At 52.4% G+C, this 20284-nt stretch overlaps 8 protein-coding genes across 8 annotated transcripts; 4 read left to right on the top strand and 4 right to left on the bottom strand.

Annotated features, from left to right (window-relative positions):
* Nucleotides 1-19: 19 nt before the first annotated feature.
* UHO2_04731 (uncharacterized protein) lies at nt 20-1804 on the bottom strand (the record flags this gene model as incomplete). Its single annotated transcript, XM_041554547.1, has 1 exon — nt 20-1804. One exon carries the CDS (start codon nt 1802-1804, stop codon nt 20-22), a length of 1785 nt encoding a protein of 594 aa, XP_041410481.1.
* An 870-nt stretch (nt 1805-2674) lies between these two features.
* On the top strand, nt 2675-4171 carry UHO2_04730 (uncharacterized protein; the record flags this gene model as incomplete). Its single annotated transcript, XM_041554546.1, has 1 exon — nt 2675-4171. One exon carries the CDS (start codon nt 2675-2677, stop codon nt 4169-4171), a length of 1497 nt encoding a protein of 498 aa, XP_041410480.1.
* A 291-nt stretch (nt 4172-4462) lies between these two features.
* UHO2_04729 (putative histidine biosynthesis trifunctional protein) lies at nt 4463-7159 on the bottom strand (the record flags this gene model as incomplete). The annotated part of the gene is made up of 1 exon (XM_041554545.1): nt 4463-7159. One exon carries the CDS (start codon nt 7157-7159, stop codon nt 4463-4465), a length of 2697 nt encoding a protein of 898 aa, XP_041410479.1.
* Nucleotides 7160-7896: 737 nt separating this feature from the next.
* UHO2_04728 (uncharacterized protein) lies at nt 7897-9525 on the top strand (the record flags this gene model as incomplete). Its single annotated transcript, XM_041554544.1, has 1 exon — nt 7897-9525. The coding sequence occupies one exon, from the start codon at nt 7897-7899 to the stop codon at nt 9523-9525; it is 1629 nt and encodes a 542-aa protein (XP_041410478.1).
* A 424-nt stretch (nt 9526-9949) lies between these two features.
* Nucleotides 9950-11671, bottom strand: UHO2_04727 (uncharacterized protein; the record flags this gene model as incomplete). The annotated part of the gene is made up of 1 exon (XM_041554543.1): nt 9950-11671. The coding sequence occupies one exon, from the start codon at nt 11669-11671 to the stop codon at nt 9950-9952; it is 1722 nt and encodes a 573-aa protein (XP_041410477.1).
* A 3053-nt stretch (nt 11672-14724) lies between these two features.
* UHO2_04726 (uncharacterized protein) lies at nt 14725-15597 on the top strand (the record flags this gene model as incomplete). The annotated part of the gene is made up of 2 exons (XM_041554542.1): nt 14725-14863; nt 14963-15597. 2 exons carry the CDS (start codon nt 14725-14727, stop codon nt 15595-15597), a joined length of 774 nt encoding a protein of 257 aa, XP_041410476.1.
* Nucleotides 15598-15823: 226 nt separating this feature from the next.
* Nucleotides 15824-17970, bottom strand: UHO2_04725 (uncharacterized protein; the record flags this gene model as incomplete). Its single annotated transcript, XM_041554541.1, has 5 exons — nt 15824-16203; nt 16289-16339; nt 16418-17661; nt 17745-17800; nt 17875-17970. The coding sequence occupies 5 exons, from the start codon at nt 17968-17970 to the stop codon at nt 15824-15826; spliced, it is 1827 nt and encodes a 608-aa protein (XP_041410475.1).
* Nucleotides 17971-18604: 634 nt separating this feature from the next.
* On the top strand, nt 18605-20256 carry UHO2_04724 (uncharacterized protein; the record flags this gene model as incomplete). Its single annotated transcript, XM_041554540.1, has 2 exons — nt 18605-19435; nt 19534-20256. The coding sequence occupies 2 exons, from the start codon at nt 18605-18607 to the stop codon at nt 20254-20256; spliced, it is 1554 nt and encodes a 517-aa protein (XP_041410474.1).
* Nucleotides 20257-20284: the final 28 nt, after the last annotated feature.

Raw genomic sequence — 20284 nt, 5'->3', positions numbered from 1 at the left:
ATAGGTTTGCGAGTGGAAACTATGCACTAATGTTGTTAGCAGCGGCAACTTCTTGCTTAAACTTGCGGATCATTTCTTCGATCCTCTCCTCTTTCTTCTTCTTCTCTTGACTCAACAACTGCAGGATCTTTCCATGTTTGGCAGTGGGCAAACCCTTAGTTTTCACCATAAACCTTGGGAATCTTTCTCCATCCGCTTTCTGATCGCCCTTGATCCCCTCTGAGGATAGTGGATCGAGGTTGTGATAGGAGGCAGCATCTTTGTTGGCAATCTCCTCTTCGTACTGTTCCGTGGACTTTTTACCTCTCCATCGTGTGGTTTTAGTCATCTTGAGGTATACTCTCGACCTTTCATAATCGAGTTCGGATGTAAGAAGGTGTTGTTTCTGGAACTCGGGAGAGATCTCTGGGAATAAAAAGGGTTCCAGCAAGCCAACTTCGACCTTTTTATAGGTGCGACCTTTACCAGAGATGACTTTACCCGTTCGGCCATCTCGAGTTACGGGGGATCGGTAGATGGAAGAGCGAGCCCAGGTGGTTTTAAGACCGTAGATGGAAAGCAGGTAGGAACGGAGTGCGTGTTTATGCATTGACAGGGGGACGCGAAAGGTTGCTTTGAATGGATCGTATTCTTTGCCCTCTGGAACGTGGTTTTTGACCAACTTGACGATCGTGTTGGGCAAAAAGGTCAATTCGCCAGCACGTTCAGGGACGCGGTACCAGCGAGGAGCGGGAGAGGCGAGGATGAAAGAGTCATCCGAGTCATCGAGGTAGATTTGGGATCGATCGCGGAGTGTCCATGCTGATTTTTCTTCGGCGACCTTCTGCTCCGGGGTGAGAAGCTGCCATGCTTGCCAGGCCTCCTTCTCTTCGGCGGCTTGGAGGGCTCGGAATGCTGCCCAACCTTGTTCACCTTCCAAGCCCAGTTGGGCGGGGAGATGGGAAGAGTCGGATTCAGGTCGAGGATAGCCTGAGGAATATCCCTGTCTCCATCCAAGTTTACGAATGCATTCGTACCTCAACCTTGTAAGAGCAGCCGATTTCTCTTGCTCCGACAGGGCCCGCCAAATGGGACGTAAAGCAAAATCCACCTGTTGTTCATAATCCATCTGATCCCACAGTTTCGCTTGGCTGACGACTTGTACTTCTCGCCGCTTGAACTGCTTTCCTCGCGCTTTTCCTACCGCGCGTGCTTTGGCTTTTGCATCCAAACGCTGCAGCCATATGCGACGAGCCTTGATTTGTGCCTTAATCCAGGTAGCAGGGTTGGAGATGGAAGTTTTAGCGAAGGCTTGGATTTGTTCGAGAGTGGGAGTCCAAAGTCGAGCACGGGCGGAGCGGAAGGATCTGGCTTCTTGGTAATGAGTGAGGATCGATTTATGCATGCCTATGCGTCTACTACCCTTGGGGGAGGAGGATCTCTTGGCGGAGGGCATATCGGGTTTAAACCAGCCCCATTTGAAGAGGAGTCTGGCTTTGTCGTCGCCAGTGATGGTTTGCTTGTTGCGTTTCTTGCGACCCATGGTTGTGACGGGAAAGTCGGTCTTGGTGGTCTCGATAGGTGCGTCATCGATGTCAGCAGTGGAATCAGGAGTGGTGGTGGAGGAGGAAGAGGAGGAGGAGGAGGAGGGTGTGTCGACTACAGCGGCTTGTCGATGTAGGACAGAGGCAGAGAAGCTACGGATACCATGGTTGGAAGCGGTGACAAGAATAGCTGAGGCGAGACGAGTGTGAGAGGCGGTAGTGCAAATACTTCGAAGCGCTGTGCGTGCAAGCAGTGCTTTCGAAGCCGGTGCGCTGATCATTGTGTCAACGAACGAGCTCAGTAGGAGTATGAGGGGACGATGTGGTGATGATGGTGACGAGAGTTGATCGACAAGCCCGAGTGAGGAAGCAACTTTTCTTTTCTTTTTCTTTTTCTTTTTCTTTTTCTTTTTCTTTTTCTTTTTCTTTTTCTTTTTCTTTTTCTTTTGTGAGCAATTTCTTCCGATTATTGCTGTGCCACGCCCGATCTGGCGTCACGTGTTGCGATCTGGACGGTATTCTCGGGCGAGTGTAGTTGCTCAATCCCGGATTTGTCATGCTTCTTCATCTTTGGCCGTGGTTCGCAATACTGTCTCGACCGTCGGTTGCTATAGCCCACCAGACACTTACACTTGGACGGCGACAGAGAGAGTGTGTGTTCTTTTATAATTTAACAGTTGAACAATTGCCATCCTCGCTGTGTGTGTGCAAATGGCACTTTATAGCCTCTACTCTTGGTTGCTTGGTTACAACCATCTTGCTTCTTCTTTCATCCACACATCTCGCTCCCACATTGTTCAACAAGCAACACACCCTCACACAGCCGCCACTCTTTCTCAACTCGGCTCCCTCTCCGGACAGATCGTGCGGGACGCTACACTGTCATCCTCGTCTCTGTCCCTTCTCGTCCGACTTAACACAGCCGCAGCCTAACTCCTAGCAGCCTAAATCCTAGCAGCCCAGCAGAGATACATACGCAATCCATGTCGGAGACAGACATCTGATCGCTCCAATCCCTTGCGCTCGAGCGTCTTTCGATCCAGGCCACCCATCAAGATACCCCCCCCCCCCCCCCCCCCCCCCCAGCCGCACTGGATGATCGCTCTCACGCTCTGACCGCACCCCCGACCTCGACCGCTCTCCTCTCCACAATGGGCGCCCTCTGCTGCAAACCAGAAGTGATAGACTTTGACGGTCCCGTCGATCTCTACCACTTCTACCTTCTTCGCGCTGTCGGCAAAGGCGCCTTTGGCAAAGTCCGCGTCGTCCAACACAAGCAAACCAAAGATCTCTATGCTCTCAAATACATCAACAAAGCCAAATGCATCAAGATGCGCGCCGTATCCAACATCATCCAAGAACGACGTCTTCTGGAAGAGATCGATTCGCCTTTCGTCTGTAACCTCCGTTATGCGTTCCAAGACGATGAAAACATGTTTATGGTTCTTGATCTCATGCTTGGTGGCGATCTTAGGTTTCATTTGGACAGGACGCGCAATATGAGCGAACAGGTCGTAAGGTTTTACCTAGCAGAGCTGGCACTCGGCTTGGATTATTTGCATAGACTGCAGATCGTTCATAGGGATTTAAAGCCGGACAATGTGCTTTTGGATGAAAAGGGACATGCTCATTTGACGGATTTCAATATTGCCGTTCATTTTTCACCCAGTAGACCTCTCACCAGTATTGCGGGAAGCATGGCCTACATGGCGCCCGAAGTGTTGACCAAGAGGGGTTATTTGAGTTCCGTTGATTGGTGGTCCTTGGGCGTCCTTGCCTATGAGTTGTTGTTCGGCAGACGGCCCTTTAGAGGCAAAACCAACTCGGCCTTGACACATTCCATCTTGAATGATAGGTGTACCTTTCCCGACAATGTCGAGACTATTGTCAGTAGGGAGACGGTTTCATGTATCAAGTCGCTCTTGCAACGAGATCCAAGCAAGAGGTTGGGCTGTAGGAGTGGTATAGACGAATTCAAATCGCATCCATGCTTTGCTAGTATGGATTGGCCAGCTATGGAAGCCAAACGTCTACCTCCTCCTTTCGAACCCGATAGCAAGAAGGCCAATTTCGATGCAACTCACGAATTAGAAGAACTCTTACTCGAAGACAATCCTTTGAAGGCCAAGAAGCGCAACGGTAATGCTGACTTTGACGCTCTTCCACCAGAAATGAGACAGATGGAAGAAAACTTCTTACCCTTCGACCATCTCAAACAACGTCGCAAATCTTACTTTAGAGGTCCCAGGGCTAACGGAACTGCTGCTACTCCTCCAACCACCGCAGCAGCGGCAGGCATAGCGGCGGTAGCAGAACAGGACAGAGTATCGCAAATATCAAGCATGACACATACTTTGCAGGATCAACCCTTGTCCGAGACTGCTCCTCCCCACAGTGCCGGCTTGGTGGCGGAAGGCAGATTGACAGCGATTCCAACGGATGGTGGTAGAGTCAGGTCTATTAGTCCCAATGCTTCCGTGGAGAGGTTTAACGAGAAAGATCAATTGGCCCTACCGCAAGCGAGAGGTGGACATCCCTTGGCACAGACATATAATGCTCCTTCCACTTCGGCCATGATGGCGATTGTAGAGCATCCATTAGCTACTGGCGCTCTGCGTGAGTTTGATGAGAAGCGCACCGTTCAGTAGTAAGACCCAATCCGAGTTGGTAGCTTGCCTTGACATTCTTTTACTTTTCATTCTTTTCCTCTCTTGGTCTGCTCTTTCGAAATACCCTCATTCTTTCTATACATTCTCTTAGATGTCTAGTGTGGTTGTGTAGCTGTAAGAACTTGTCCAGTTGACTCATGATCTGTGTTTTAGCCGCTGAACGTATGCCGAATCACGTCGGTAGACAGTGTCGTCCATCAGCACTAGTAAGCAAATGACTACTATTCATCAAACAAACTATCTATATACATAATCATCATAAAAGGTGGTTTAGGCAACACCCATCTTAGCCAATCGAATCCTCACGGCCTCAGCATGAGCCTGCAAACCTTCACACATGGCCAAATCGATTACATTCTTGCCAAAAGCCTTCAAGCCGTCCTTTGTCAAAGTCTGACTGGTGATGCACTTTTCAAAGGTAGCCACGTTAACTCCTGAGTAACTCTTGGCGTAGGCTGCTGTTGGGAGCGAGTGGTTTGTCCCTGACATATAGTCTCCGCAACTTTCTGGGCTCCAGGAACCGACAAAGACGGAACCAGCGTTTTTTACCAGTTTCACCAGCTCTTCCGGGTTGGACGTTTGCAGGATTAGATGTTCGGGTGCATAGGCGTTGCTCCACTCCATCGCTGTTTCCCGAGTGGGGACGATTAGGGTGAGGGATTTATCAATGGCTTGTCGAACCACGTCTACTCGTGCCAGAGCTCGGGCTTGGCGGTCGACTTCAGCTTCAATAGCAGCCAGTTCCGAGTCGGTGAGGGAAATGCCAAGGAGAACGACTTGCGAATCAGGTCCATGTTCAGCTTGAGATAAGAGATCCGAGGCAACAAAGGAAGGATCGGCGGTCGAGTCTGCGATGACTAAAACTTCGGATGGGCCAGCGGGCATATCGATCGAGACGATAGCATCTGTTTCGTTTTGAACCAACATTTTTGCTGCTGTTACAAATTGATTTCCTGGACCAACGATCTTGTCCACCTTCGGAACAGATTCAGTGCCGTATGCGAGTGCTGCTACTGCTTGAGCTCCTCCAGCACAGAGGATCGCTGAAGCATTGACTTTGCTAGCACAGTATAACACCTCAGGCGAGATCGATCCGTCAGCTCGAGGTGGAGTGGCAATGACAACGGTTGGACACCTAGCTACCTGCGCTGGAATTCCCAGCATCAACGCTGTACTGGGCAAGACTGCGCTTCCTCCGGGTACATAGAGACCGACAGATTCGATCGGACGTGCGAATCGACGACAAACAACACCAGGCATCGTTTCCACTTCCAGCACTCCATCTTCGCCGTCTTGCAGGGTGGGATCGTCTTGATTTGCTCCGGTGGAAGGAGCCTTCTTGTTACCGAACGTAGTCTTTTGAGCTTTGTGGAATTTGTAAATATTGTTATAGGCAATGTCGATGGCGGTGATCACTTCGGGTCTGATCTTTGCCATCACCTCATCGTTAACGAAAGGAGGCCTGAGCATGGGGGAACTAAGTGTAGCCTTGTCGAATTTTTCGGTGAGCTGCAAAAGCGCAGCGTCACCACGGGTTTTGATGGACTTGAGGATGGGTCTGCAGATTTCCATCACTGCTTCCGTTCGGAGTGCAGGTCGCTTGAGAAGATCTTTCAGTTGGGTGGCGGAGAGATGTTCGTATTTGTAGGATTGGATTTTGATTGGTGCGCTTGCGTCCTTCACCGTAGGAGTAGGGGCAAGGGTTGCAGCAAGAGGAGCAGCTTTACATTCGGCCGCTTGCTGAGCAGCAGCGAAGGTGGGCTTGGCATCACCCTTGCGGCGGGAAACCTTGTTGGACTTGGCATCCAGGTTTGCTTCGATCTCTTCGAGTCCGATATCAGCAGAGACGCACTTGGTGAGGGCAAAGTAGATAAGATCTGCCGCTTCGAAGGCTACGTGTTTCTTGTCTTGGTTCTTGGCGTCTGCGAGTTCAGCTGCCTCCTCTCGCAGCTTAGCACCCAGTAGCGAAGGGTCGGAGAACAGTCGAGCGGTGTAGCTTCCCGCCGGAGCCGACGCCTTACGGTCTCTCAGGGTGGCTTCGAGTTTAGCTAGACCAGTAGAGGAAGAGAAGCATCCTTCGCGGTTTTCCAAGTGACAGAAACCGGCAGCCGAAGTCCCACGGGATTGACGGACGGCGAATTGGAGTGCGTCCGAATCGCAGTCTTGACGGATGGACACGACGGTTTGGGTTGCTCCGGATGATTCGCCTTTGTGCCACAAGCCTCGGTTTCGGGATTGGTAGTGGGCGGAACCGGTGATGATCGACTTTCGGATGGAGAGAGGGGAAGAGTAGACCAAACCGAGAGAGGTGGTGAGAGCTGCGGCGACGACTGTGGTAGCAAAAAGGCCGTCGGTACGGTCAGAAGTGAGCGGGGCGAGGAAGGCGTCCACCACATCAAGCTTTTCTTGGATCTGCTGACCTTGATCGGCGATGGAGAGAACGGAGGAAGGGGCGATGAGGCTAGCAGTGAGCTTGGTGATCGATTTCACGTCTTGAACGGTGGGGACGCCGGAAGTTGGGAGGACAAAGAGGGATTTGCCCGAGGTCTTGGTCTGGAGGAACTCGGCGATGGTTCGAATGAGTTGGGTGGAAGAAGAGATAGCAGAGGCGGCGGGGAGGGTGATGATTGCAGCTGCGACATTCTTCAATACTTCGGGAACGGGGGCTGCTCCAGAGGCCGAGAGGTAGATGAAGCGGGTAGAAGAGATGGATGCATGGAACTGTTCGATGAGCTTGGTGTCGGAAGTGACGATAGCTTGGGCACCAGCATCGAGCAGGTCTGCCGCGGATTCGTAGGTGAGTGATGGTTCGGCGAGGACCAAGTAGGAGATGTTCTCAGGAAGCGACGAAACGAGGTCTTGAGGGACAAGGACGGGAGCGATACGAGCAACAGCGGAGAGGAAAGTGCTGTCTTTGACGCTCGCTGCGTCCAGGAGGGGCAGCAGGGGAGTGGTGAGCTGCTGCATCGCGATTATGAGAGGATTCGGATGAGCAAGGGAGATGGTGGTTCGGTGCAATGAAGGATGTGGTGGCAAGACGGCAACCTCGAACGAGTGTGCAAAAAGGTGAGCTTTGATTACATAAAAAAAAGAAAAATGACATCACGATTCTTGCGGCCTAACACCTCCACCTCTTACGGCCTAACATCTCTTACAGCCTAACACTTTTTTTACGGCCTAACATTGGAACATTAGCGCCAAGGCAGGAAAAATTGTTAAAAATTAGCAATTCAATATGATGATGCAAGGTAACATGAGATGATACGGGGGGGATCGGGCGAAGCCGATCCGGCCAAAGATCGGACGGAGCCGATCTCAAGAGAGATCGGATACAACATGGTCCCACTCGTCATCAAGCATCGCCATGAAGGAGGATACACCCACACTCGGCATGTACCACCCAGATGTATATATATCTCACTGGGAGCACTAGGCTCTCGCCACATTCCTTCAGTCAATTGAGTATATATGTTTCTGTCTTTTAGCAGCAGTGACATCGTACTCAGACTCTCCCCGATCACCAGTATCGGGAGCGAAACGTCTTTACTTTTCAACAAAAATGTCGCCGAGCTGCTTGGCGCTTTGGTATCGGGATAAAGGGACCCATCTAGCGTTACACAAACAAGACACCATCATCTTGGACCTACTACCCCTCGCCCTACCACATCTTGTGCGATCACACCTCTTGCAGGACGGCAGGCAAGATGCGTCTCCTTACCAGCTTCACGCTGCTAGCCAGCATCGCGGCTTCCGCCATTGAAGCAGCTCAAATCCCTTTCTCTCTGCAATCTTGTTCTTCCGCTCACAAGATCCTCGACCACCCGCATCTGCCAGGCCACAGTCTCCGTGTGGTCTCACCCCCCTCTTCCATCTGCGATTCTACGGTGAGATCGTATTCTGGATACCTCGATGTCGATGTCGACCGCCTTTCTCACCGATTCGACCCCTCGCTCTCCTCCTCTCCCATCACCACCCTCAAGCACAAACAGGAGGGCGAGTCCAAGGGAGCGATCGAGCATTTCTATTTCTGGGCATTTGAATCTCGCAACGATCCCAAGAACGACCCCGTGCTACTCTGGCTCAATGGTGGGCCTGGATGTTCCTCTTTCACTGGTCTCTTGATGGAGCTTGGACCGTGCAATGCAGTCAATCCCAAATCGCGCCGAGGTAGACCGGGCACAGAAAGAAACCCTTGGGCATGGAACAGCAATGCAACTGTCATCTTCTTGGACCAACCTGTCGGAGTGGGCTACTCGTACGTTGATTGGGCGAACAAGTCTCGTAGCGACAAGCCCCCCGCACGTGTGTTGAGTGCTGAATCTGCTGCGAAAGACGCTTCTGCGTTCTTGCATCTCCTTGCCATGCACATGGGCAAAGAAATCTTCAAAGGAGACCGACACAGTTTCCCTTCGTTCCACATTGCCGGTGAGAGCTATGCTGGACGATACATCCCCCTCCTTGCAAACCAAATCCTTCAAGACAATAAGAGAATCTCGCACCACCCCGAACTGTCCCTCGCTCCACTGCCTCTTACAAGTGTCCTGATCGGAAACGGAATCACCAGCCCCCAACACCAGTACCCTGCATACGTCGAATATACATGCACCAACCTCTCCGGTTCCCCGAAGCCGCTACTACCGGAAAAGAAGTGTAAAAAGATGCGCGAAAGCATCGCTACCTGCCTCACTCTTGTCGAAAAATGCAACCGCAAAAACAAAGGCGGTAGAACATACGACACCCTAGCCTGCATCGCTGCGGTCAACTATTGCGAAGGTTCTCTTGCTTCCCCTTACGATAAGCTTGGAAAGTCGCCGTATGATTGGCAACACCCAGGCAGCTATGTAGAGGAAGATTGGGTTGCTGCCTTCCTGAACCATCCCGACACTAAATCCGCACTGGCAGTGGATGCAAAGGGTCCGGGTGATGAGCATGATGGAACTTTTGTGGGGTGCTCGGATAGGGTATATGCTCATTTTGAAAAGACTGGCGATGGTGCTCGTGATTCTACCTGGGCTGTTTCCAACATACTGAAAGAAAAGGTCAGGGTTCTGACCTACTCGGGTAAGAGGGACTTTATCTGCAATTACCTCGGTAATCGTGCTTGGTCAGAAGCACTAGAGTGGGATGGCAAAGAGAAGTATAACAAGCAACCCCTATTGCCGTGGTATGTAGACACAAAGAAGCAAGTCAAGGGTGGAGAGTATAAGAATTGGGGTAACCTAACATATCTCATCCTCGAAGACGCTGGTCATTTTGTTCCTCATGATAAACCCAAGGCTGCGTTGCAGATGATGACAACTTGGTTGCATGCTCAACACCCGGGCAAGTTCTAAAGTGCACCGATGGATATAGGAGGCAAGTGTTTGGATTTGCAACTCATTTCATGGTGTGTGGCTGCTGTGTAAGGCTTAACCCAACGTAGATTCATCTCAAGATCAGAAGGGCAACGAGAATCTTGCATAGGTGTGGCATTGTGTGACGTGTGACATTGTGGGTCGACAGCTCAGCGACCACCGTCGTTGGGATTTGAGCGACACAATGGAGCGTGATATTGATACATGCCAAGAACGATTCTCGATTTGCGAACAAGAGATAACAGGAACTCGAGATAGACAAAGTAGAAGCGAGATAGACAAAGTAGAAACGAGATAAAGAAATGCAGTGGTGCTGAGAGAGTAGTGGTATGCATGATGAGAGGTGCGTATATGAAGACAGTCAATGATGAATACTGTATAGTTCCACGTAGGCCGCTCAGACTCAGACAGCAGAAATAGGAGGAGCAGGACTCGTCTCACTCTCCGACTTCCTATGGGCGATGGCCTTGTTGTGGTTGATATGGTTGTGCTTATCGTGCCACTTGGACTCGTTCTCTGCTGTCTTCTGCGTCTGTTGGGCAGCCCCAGTTGCAGCTTTACCACCCGTCAAGCCAGCCGAGATGCCGCCAACAACAGCTGCGAACAGGCTAGCATCACCGTGCTTGTGCGCATGCTTGTTGGAAGACTTGTTGGAAGACTTGGTCGAACAAGTCGAGTCCTCGTTGACGACTGTCGAGTGTTGCCAATCAGAAGTGGCACCTTGTTTTGTTTCGAGTGTGGGAGGCAACTCGGTTTGAGAGGTGTAGAAACGGTCGAGATCATCATCGGCTTCTGCGTCGGCGGATGCGTAGATGGGTGTGGCTTGCTCAACGGCGGTGGAGTCGGTGCGGGATGATCCTTCGCGTTCGAGATGGTTGCCAGCTGCGTTGGCATCAGTGACTTCTTTGGCAGTGCCGGCAGAAGAGAGGGCAGAGACTTGATGGAAGCCAGAATCTTGCTTGTGTGGTGCTGTAGAGCGGATATCTCCACCACGGATGACCCATTCCGAAGCGCCGATTTGCGAGTTGCACAACGTACGGAAACGTTCAAGCTGCTCCTCACGGCGCTTGTTAGTCAACTCTACCAACTGAGGCCAGTACTTATCATGATGGTAGGGGAAGTCGAGCAATCCACCAAAGTCAGTAGCAAGTTGTGAAGCAGGAACTTGATCTTTGATGGCTTGGTCGAACTTGCACTTGCCCTTGGTAACAGGGTCAATGAAAGGGTAGATGGCGTTCCAGAAAGCCTTGAAGATCCAAGGAACGTTGATGCAGAGAGCGATACCCAAGCGTTCGACATAGTGGTTTTGCAAAATGTAGAGCATGAGCTTGGCATTGCTGATCGAGGTCGGATTGCGTTTCTTGCCAGCAAAGTTGATGAGGAGGGCAAGCATCTCTACACCGGGAGGCATGAGGTCGATGGCGCGTTCAAGGATCCAGACTGCAAACTGCATCTGTCGTGGTGTCTCTTGGGTGGTGTTGCGAGATGGGTGCATGTAGTGCAGTGGACGGCCACGATTGTCGTAGCCAAGGATGGTTTCTTTGCCCGTCATGGCTTCAGGTTCGAGGTCTTGGGCTTTGAGACTGTCGACGCCGTACTCTCGCCTCCAGGCGATAGTCTCGGTGAGACGCTTCTTGGCTGATGCTACATCCCATCTGGTGGCACGGAGGTAGCGGAGCATGGATTCACGCGAGAGGTTGCGAAGCTTCTCCCATTCGGTGAGGGGCTTCTTGGGCGAGTTGGCTTTCAGAGTGGTGGGGTACTCGTCCAGAGACTTGAAGTACTCGAGCATCTCGTCGTACTTGGCCTGTTGTGCGTCCGAGAGAGGAGCCGGTGGAATCAACTTGACGCTCGGGTCGGGAGCAGTGAAGATGTTCTCGAACTTGCGAACACGGTTGCTATCGGCGCTTGCTGGATTGGTTTGATTGGCAGGAGCGGTGAAGGAGGTCGGAGCGTGGACAGTGGTGGAAGAGGTGGAAGAGGTGGCAGCGTGGCTTTCGGAAGCCGCCTGGTTGCGTCGTGAACCCATCATGAAGCCAGAAGCACGACTGAGGATGGAGGAGCGAGTACCTGTGCTGGATGCTCTGGAGTCGGTTTTACTGAGATGATTGGCGTTGGTGGACATGATGGCGGAAGAGAGGAAGGATCGAGGAGGGGAGGTGGAAGGGAGCTAAAGGTGTGTGTGTGTGTGTGTGTGTGTGTGTGCGGGTCGAGGGTCCGATACAGGTTGAGCTTTGATGAACGCCACTAGCAGGGGTTCGAAGGTGGAGAGCGTGTATCAACAGAGGGAGAGAGGATGCCAAGGACAGGGATCGACTAACGTGGCAAGTTTGACCGTCGAGGGCAAGGGCAAGAGCAAGAGCAAGGGCAAGGGCAAGGTTGAAAGGTGCACTCAACTCGTTGTTGCGCGGGCGGCGACTGGTATGGACTGGAAGATGAGTTCCGGAGTTGCTAGATCGGCTGCTTTGAATACAGTAGTTGATCGTGGAGGGATGCAAAGCAAGGGATGCAATTCAGGATCCGGACAAAGGACAAAGGTCTATCATGAACCAGGTCGTCAAGCTTCTCCCCCTTGGGCTGTTTGAGCGGCAATCCTTTGGCTTTGGCTTTGGCTTTGGCTTTGGCTTTGGCTTTGCCCTTGAACTCCAGCATGGCTTTACAGAGTCAGTAAAGACGTTGCTCAGCAGTGATTGCGACACAGACAGAGAGATAGAGAGAGAGATGGACAGACAAGTCGGTCGGTGCTAAGGAAAGTGCCATGTCATACACTCAAAGCTCCGCTTTTGCCACGGACTTTAGACTCCGCAAACTGGTGCAGAAGCTGCAATTCTTACCGCTTCTCCGTGGGCGAAAAGATGCCGAGCTGGGATCCTAACACAGCTGCCCCTCCCTCTCTCTCTCAGCAGCAAGGGAGACAGAGAGAGACAGAGAGAGACAGAGAGACAGAGGCTGTGTCTTTTCTTTCCTCAGTCATGAGAGTTGGGATTGGGTGCAAGTTTGTGTCATCGCTCTTTCTTGGTTAAAATGTCATATTTGCTTGTCTGACCCGCTCGGAATCCTTTTCCCGTCTCGTAACTTGCTTGCTTGTTTGCTTGCCTACTTGCCTGCTTGCCTGCTTACTTGCTTGCTTGCTTGCTTGCTTGCTTGCTTGCTTGCTTGCACAGAATGAGATGAGACAAGTTCTGACAATTGTCAGTTGTGAGGGTCCGTGAGCCAATTCAAGGCTCAAATGTCGGCTGAACTGCGTAATCAGTCATGAGTCAGGCCCACAATAATAGTCGCCATCTTGGTCATGATCGTGGTGGCCACATCAGCCTCCAGCCGATCCTACTGGCGAGTGTATAACGTCAACAGCCTTCCCGCGGACCTTCGGTAGCTTTCATCATCTGCATCGACCGTGAAAAGGGCATACACCAGATAGACTGTCCCTGATGGGGAGAGAAGCGGACACTGAAGCGCCTTTGTCTATTTGTGCAGTTACGCTCGACCTAACAGCTGCCCGCAGGTGATCCATCGGCGATTTCTTTCCAACCTTGACGAATCGGCGATACCTTAACTTGACACTCTCTGTTTTGACAGACAGTGCAGATCTCATCCTTTGCTCAACCTAAGCCCAACACAGGAAAGCAGCGCAACTGGCACCCACGACTCCAGCACCGCTCTCCCAAGCTGGCTCTCCCTGCCGAAAGTAAACAATCCAATGTGATGATGTAAGCTGACATGAGACGATGCGAGAGGGATCGGGCAAAATAGATCTGATCAGAGATCGGACAGAGCCGATCTCAATAGAAATCGGGTACAACTTAGTCCCCCTCGTTGACACACATCGTCATGAAGTGGCAAGCTCCCACCTTTGGCATATGCCGATAGCCTGTATATATATCAAGCGCGGAGCTCGAGGCTCCCACCACATTCTTTCCTTAGTCAATTAAGTATATATCTTTCTGTCTTTTAGCAGCAATGACATCGTACTTAGACTCTCCCCGATCGCCAGTTATCGGGACCCAAACTTCAACACTCCCAAGTTGGCTCTCCCAAGTTGGCTGTCAAGGTCTGACAAGAGCTCGGAACAGATATGCCAATCACCTTTACCGACGCCGACCAAGTAACAACACAGGGCCACTTTTCTGCGGCATCAAACCCACAACTCTCTTCTTCTGGGCTGGGCTGGGCTGTGCGCTGTCGACAGACAAGGACGTCGCTTGATGACCAAAGCCGCGCCGACTTGTTCTCTGCGTTTTCTTCCTGGTGCGGTTGGTCAAATTTTGAGTGTCCGACATTGTTGTGCCGCGGTCAATCGAGCAGACCGACGAGTGCAGATCTTTGAGGTGTTCCTCTATGTGAGGTGTTCCTCTATGTGAGGTGTTCCTCTATGTGAGGTGTTCCTCTATGTGAGGTGTTCCTCTATGTGAGGTGTTCCTCTATGATTCGAGAACAACACTTCTCTTTCGTGCACCCTTTCAAATGCCGCATACTGTTGCTCTATTGAGATGCCAGACACTTTTCTTCCTCCCTTCGCAACCCCAGAATGAGGAGCCTTTGCTTCGCTTAGCCAAGTGGTCTACAGCAATAGCGAATCGATATGATAGCATTTAAGATCCCAGCATCCTTGCCTACCCTAGCGATCCGCAGTTCGTTTCACTGTTGTTCCGGTGGGTGTTACCAAAAGTTTCCTGAATGCCAATCTCATGCAAGTTGCTTGTCCTTTTGCTGCTGCCCCTCGGTGTGTGCTGTGTGTCTGCATCAATAAAGGGGTTCGAGTCCTCGTGCAGCAAGTGATACCCTGTGCGTCCACACTCCTCCTCCTTTCTGATTCTGATACAGCTGTACAAATCGACAGCCCACTATCCTTGCTGCTGTCGCCGCCGCCGTGCAGCCCTAACCCTCGTCACTTGAATAAAAAACATACATGAAGTCCCGCTTGCCTACCTGCCTGCCTGCCTGCCTGCCTGCCTGCCTGCCTGCCTTGCTTGGCTTGTCTGTCAGCGCCCTCTCGAACTCTCGACGCACGAAACATTGATGCGCCCTTTTGGGGTCAAATCGCTGAGATGAAGTCTGCTTGCCTTCCGTCTGACCTTTATAAGACCTGCATGTGTGTGAGTGTTCGATCCCGTTTCCACCTCGACCATCTTCTTCTCCATCACAACTACCTCCATCAACACCAGCATAGCCGTCACCATGTTCAACAACTTCGCCATTCTTGTCGCTGCCGTCATTGCCGCTGCCGGCGCCGTCTCGGCCGCCCAGATCAACACCCCCGCTTCCCTCACCCAATGTCAGCCTATTCTTCTTACATGGACCGGTGCTCAGGGCAAGAGTGAGTACTTTCTCCACCTCAGAGAGGACCTGTCTTGGCCAGAGACAATGTAACTGACTTCCTCTTCCCGTACATTCTATTTCTCTTGCATCGAAACAGCCTACGTTAAGGTCCTCCCTGCTAACCAGCCCTCGGCTACTCCTCTTCTCAGCTTCGCTCCTCAGGACGCTGGCCTCACAAGCCTTAAGTGGGTCCCTAACCTTCCCGCCAACACCCAAGTCAGCTTCGCCATCTCGGACGACAGCGGTGAGACCAACTACAGCGCTCCTGCTACCATCCTTGCTGGCCAGGACACCGCGTGCCTCGACAGCAACGGCTCTGCCGCCGCTGAGGGCTCTACTGCTACTACTGGCTCCTCTGGCTCCTCTGGCTCATCTGGATCCGCTGGCTCCCCTGGCTCCTCTGGCTCCCCTGGCTCCTCTGGCTCCTCTGGCTCCGCTGGCTCCGCTGGCTCCTCTGGCTCATCTGGATCCGCTGGCTCCCCTGGCTCCTCTGGCTCTGCTGGCTCCCCTAGCTCTTCCAACTCCGGCTCGTCCAGCTCGGGATCTTCGTCCCCCGCCGGTTCCAGCAGTGGCAACTCTGGCTCCGCCAGCAGCTCCAACAAGGCTCCCGCCGCCAGCGGTTCCAACACTCCCTCCTCCTCCAAGCAGAGCAGCGGTGCCACCAGCAACGCCGCGTCGATGGTCGGCACTGGTCTTGCTGTTGCCGCCGCCGCTGTTGCCGTCTTCGCATAAACAACAGCATGGCTGTTGCCATCGACACCTTGCTCTCTCTCTCTCTCTCTCTCTCTCTTTATCTCTTTCAAAACTACTTTTCTTTCTGCCTTTCGCTTTGATTCGTTCGTTTTCGTTGCATCCTCTTCGCATAAATGTTCATTATCGACCTGCATAAATCACAGACTCTTTTTGCGCATTCCCTTTTTTCGCAGTCTGGTTGAGTTGATTGGCAAGCAAGTGTGGATCAGTTCCTTGCAACGCTCTTGCCTTTGTCAGATAGAGGGGACGGTCTGAAGAGTTTGGACGCCCTGGATGGACCTGCAGTCGTACCGAGTCGCCTGCTCGAGGTACAAGTAGAAGAGGAGGTAGCTGTGCTGCTTTCGGCAACTCTAGGTCGGGATGGTCCTGCAAGCATAAGCGTCTCTGCTCGCCGTCTTGCTTCGGCTGTACTTCCAACTGGGCGATAGAGTGGCATGGCAATCCGGGTGCCTCCACGACCGCTTTGTGGGAGTCGTGTTGCTGGCAGAGGTCTGCGTAGCGCAGCTGTCAATGACAGAGTGCCATCCGGACCTGTACGTGAGGCTTTGAGAGTTGACCACTCGTTCTCTTTGCCGTAACTCTCCACTGTGATGGCAGGAGGCGCTGTTTGCAGAGCAGAACAGAATCTTAGCTGAATACTGCTTAATGGCAGGTGAGAGCGGGGACTTACTTCGAGGTTTGGCCCTTGAGCTTTTGCTTCCTTGTAAAGCTTTCATAATCACTGTGGGGCCCAATGCATGAAAGTCAGCAAGGGTTCAGTGGCATACTTCCGTGAGCGTACCTGGTGCTAGCAACGTACTGTCTGCTTTGGCTTTGTCCGCCTGCACCTGTCTAGGTGTTCTTGGCCGCCTGAAAGAGGAAAGATCTGGGGCGTTGCGGATAGGCGACTGGGAGGCCTGCGTGTATTGTGGGCTTGGTGCGGCATATTGGTATGGCTGGTGTGCTTGCTGCGTGTAAGGTCGAGATGGTTGCTGAGCTTGTTGGGTATACGGTAGAGGGTATGGTGGCTGGTATGACTGCTGGTATGACTGCTGGTAGGGCTGCTGGTATGGTTGCTGGTATATTTGCTGGTAGGGCTGCTGATGATGTTGCAGATATGGCTGCTGATACGGTACGACCGGAGTCTGCGGGGTTTGCGGATACGGCGGCACAGGCATCATCCGAGCTGGCGTTGCTGCGCGACTGAGAGGAGCATATTGCATTGGGCGTCCATAAGCATCGAATGCGACTGGCGCATAACCTGGTGCGGCCGGTGGAGGCACTTGCGCATGTGGCGGATAAGTGCTTGTCGCATACGTGGGCGCAAACGAACTGATATCGTAGGAAGTGCTCCCAGCATCTGGAATCATGCTTTGAATCTGCAGCGAGGATGCTGAGTCTGACCTTGCCTGTTGCTTGGCCGCCATCTCCTGCTCAAGACTCTCGTAGAAGTCGCGATCTTCTTCGAAGAGCTGTTGCAGGATCTCTTCGCCCTTTACTTCAACTTCTTCATCCTCTTCTGATCTAGGGGCCACATCACTGCTAGCTCCTCCCCTGAAGAACTCGCCGGTGACTTCAACTTCGTCTTCGCTGTCATCTGATATGACAATAGCTTCTGATGGTATGCTTGGTGTTTGAGCTTGTCTCGGCGGCGGTGAAGGGATTCGTTGTCGTGGCGGAACGATGTGAGAGGAGCTCGCAGGTGGGCTTGGGCGAAGTTCGTGATGTTGCAAGCTCGTGCTTGATGTGATTGCATGGCCAAGCGGTGGAGCGGTTCGATAGGGAGAAGCTCGAGTCGTGTTTGCACGGGGGCTGGAAGTATGTTGATGCTGTTGATGCTGTTGATGCTGTTGGTGCTGTTGATGCTGTTGATGGCTCGTCCTTGATGTGCTCGCCTGACCAATCGGTTGACCTGTTTGTTGCGGGTGTTGCTGTGTTTGCTGAGAAGCTCGTTCGACAGGCTGTTGAGCGCTGTCACTACTACTACTTTTGCTCGCATGCTCCACAGATCGAAAGGCAGACTGACGTGCTTTCCGCACTTGGGCATTGCGAGCGGCGATGGAGCTATGAGGAGGCACTCGAGATTATTGTCAGCATTGTCTCCTCTCGCCTCTGCTTCCAGTATATTTGCGCTCGATGCTACCTACAATGGAGTGTCTGTGAAGGGCACCGACTCTTCATCGACTGGCTTCAGCGCCAGGCTCTACAGACACCAGGGATTGTCAGTACCTTTAGTCTCGACATGTTGAAAATCAGGCATGTGTGTTGTTGCCTTACCTTGGTCAGTGGCTCAACTTGAAGAAGCCCTTCGTCGTCACTGTGGGGAAACAGATCAGATGCAGAATAGCCTAATGATGAAGCCCAATCTGACATGGCTCAAGTAGTCTTGGTGGTGATGAGCTCGCTGCAATATGTGGTTGATGATCTCAAACAGCTCTCTACGCCACCCGGATGATCTCAATCGTTATCACTGTGCTCTCAGATGTGGAATTGCTCGAGGCTGAGTTTGTCACTGTGATGGTTCAGAGAGAGGGAGAGAGAGAGGGAGAGAGAGAGAGAGTCTCGATAGCATCGGATGGTCCGAAAGCTGGCTCGCGACACAGTCACACAGCATTGCGGGCGCTGAGGTCAAGTGATTTATTTCTTTTCCTACATAACTCCAGACCGTTGGTCTAGACCGTTTCATAACCGTTGTCATGGCAACGCACAGCTCGGCATCGGTCCTCGCACACCGACACACCTTCGCTCCCCCAGGCCGGTATACTTGGCATCGGTAACTTCCGACACAGCTGCCATCTCCTTTGCTTGTTCCGTCCGTATCATGCACCTTCGGACAGCCTTGACTCTGCTCCGTACATCCAGCATCTTACCACGAACGGAACTGCCGATACTCTTGCGCTCCTCCTCGATCTGGACACCTCTCCTCAGAAATCACATTCCCACGCCACCTCGACCGCCCTCTATCGGCACTCGTCAAATCTCGTACAGTCACACAGATCGGATCAAAATGGCCACTCAAGGCTCAGCTCCAGCATGGAAGCCTTCCAAGCCGCGCGGTGCTCAGCGTGAGTCGGATCACAAGACAGGAGCCAAGGGAGAGCCAATGACACCTCTCCCTTCCGCCACCCTCGTCGTTCTTTGTCCACGATCAGCAAAGAAAGAGAAAGCAGGTGGCGAGCTTCAATATGATACTGTCATGCTGCAACGTTCAGCAAGAGACGGTTCCAGCTTTCGATCCGCCGTCGTATTCCCAGGAGGCGCACTCGACCTTATAGACCAAGCCGAAATCAACGCAGCTCTACCGCAAGGCGACGAGATGGAAAAGTACATGCACGCGCTCAAGCTTTGTGCCTTACGAGAGACGTTCGAGGAAGCCGGTCTGCTTTTGCTGCCATCATCGAACGCTAGCCCCTCTGGCCTACCGACAAGCCGTGCGGTGGGGCATCAAGAAGCCGGCATGTCAGCGCAAGAATGGGCTCACGCAAGGAACGATGTCCATCATAACGCTGTTGACTTTGTTCCTTTCCTCCGCAAAGTATGCAGCAAGCTCGGGTTGAATGGAAAGCTTGGCGCAGGCGAGAACGCCTTGCCTGAGCTCACACCAATGGCCCATTACTCGAATTGGATCACGCCTCGAAGTGTCGTCCGTCCTGCAAAGCGCTTCGATACGCACTTCTTCATTACGGTCCTTGACACGCCGGATGTGTTTGGATCAGACAAGTCGCTTCACATCTCTGCTGATGGATCGGAAACGCTTTCACTAAGATTGCAGACGCCGAGCGAAATCATGTTCGCAGGTATCACTGATCAGATTTCGCTCTTCCCTCCTCAGTTCTACGTAAGTCTTCATACTCACTCCTCTATCCCCGCCCCCTTCATTCCCTTCTTACTGACACATTTGTCCCTTATTCATCCCTCATCTCGCTCACAACACAGATCCTTGCCGACTTAGAAACAGCCCTCCGAGCAGCAACTTGCTCCGGTCGCATCCCCATCATCCCACTCATCTTCGACCCTCTCCACGCCACCGCCCACGCCACCGCCCACGCCACCCCCGAATCCGAATTCCGTGTAACCCCGATCGAAGAAGAATCTCGTGGCTTACAAGGTCGAAACTACTCTTGGGATCGTAAAGACTCTCCCTCCTCTCCGAGCCTACTGACGTCTTGGGTCTCCGACACGAACCCTCCTCTCTCCAAGATCCGTCCGCTCGAAACAGATGCCGAATCGCAGTACCCTGCTGTTACTCCAGTCGAGCCGCGTTTATTCCCAAAACTCGGCACCATGCTGGACATCCGGAAAGAAATTATCGAGAACCACAGCAAGGGCAAGGGAGAGAAAGAAGATAGCTTCGTATTCCCACTAGTCTTGCCAGGGGACTGGCAAGCTTCGCCTTCGCAGAAAGAACGGGCGAGGAAAGCACCTTTCCTGCCGGCGACTGGAGAACAGAAGGCCAACATCCAGGGTGCAGACAAAACGGCAGGTGGAAGCGCGCAGGTGTCAAAGACTCTCAATAGGTTGTACGTCTCGCCTAGGGCGAGCGAGCATGGTGGGGGAATGACCGTGCGAGGGGCGGTTAGGAAAGGTTTCACCCATTTGCGCGACTTCCAAGTTGGAGTTATCCTCGCCGAGAATCGTGAGCGTGATGCGAATCTCTGATGGACACAATACTATCACAGACAGAATT

Source organism: Ustilago hordei (genome assembly GCF_900519145.1).
Source record: "Ustilago hordei strain Uho2 genome assembly, contig: UHO2_contig_10, whole genome shotgun sequence".
Taxonomy (NCBI): domain Eukaryota; kingdom Fungi; phylum Basidiomycota; class Ustilaginomycetes; order Ustilaginales; family Ustilaginaceae; genus Ustilago; species Ustilago hordei.
Note: the sequence above shows the minus strand (reverse complement) of the source record. Positions and strands in the feature narration are given on the sequence as shown.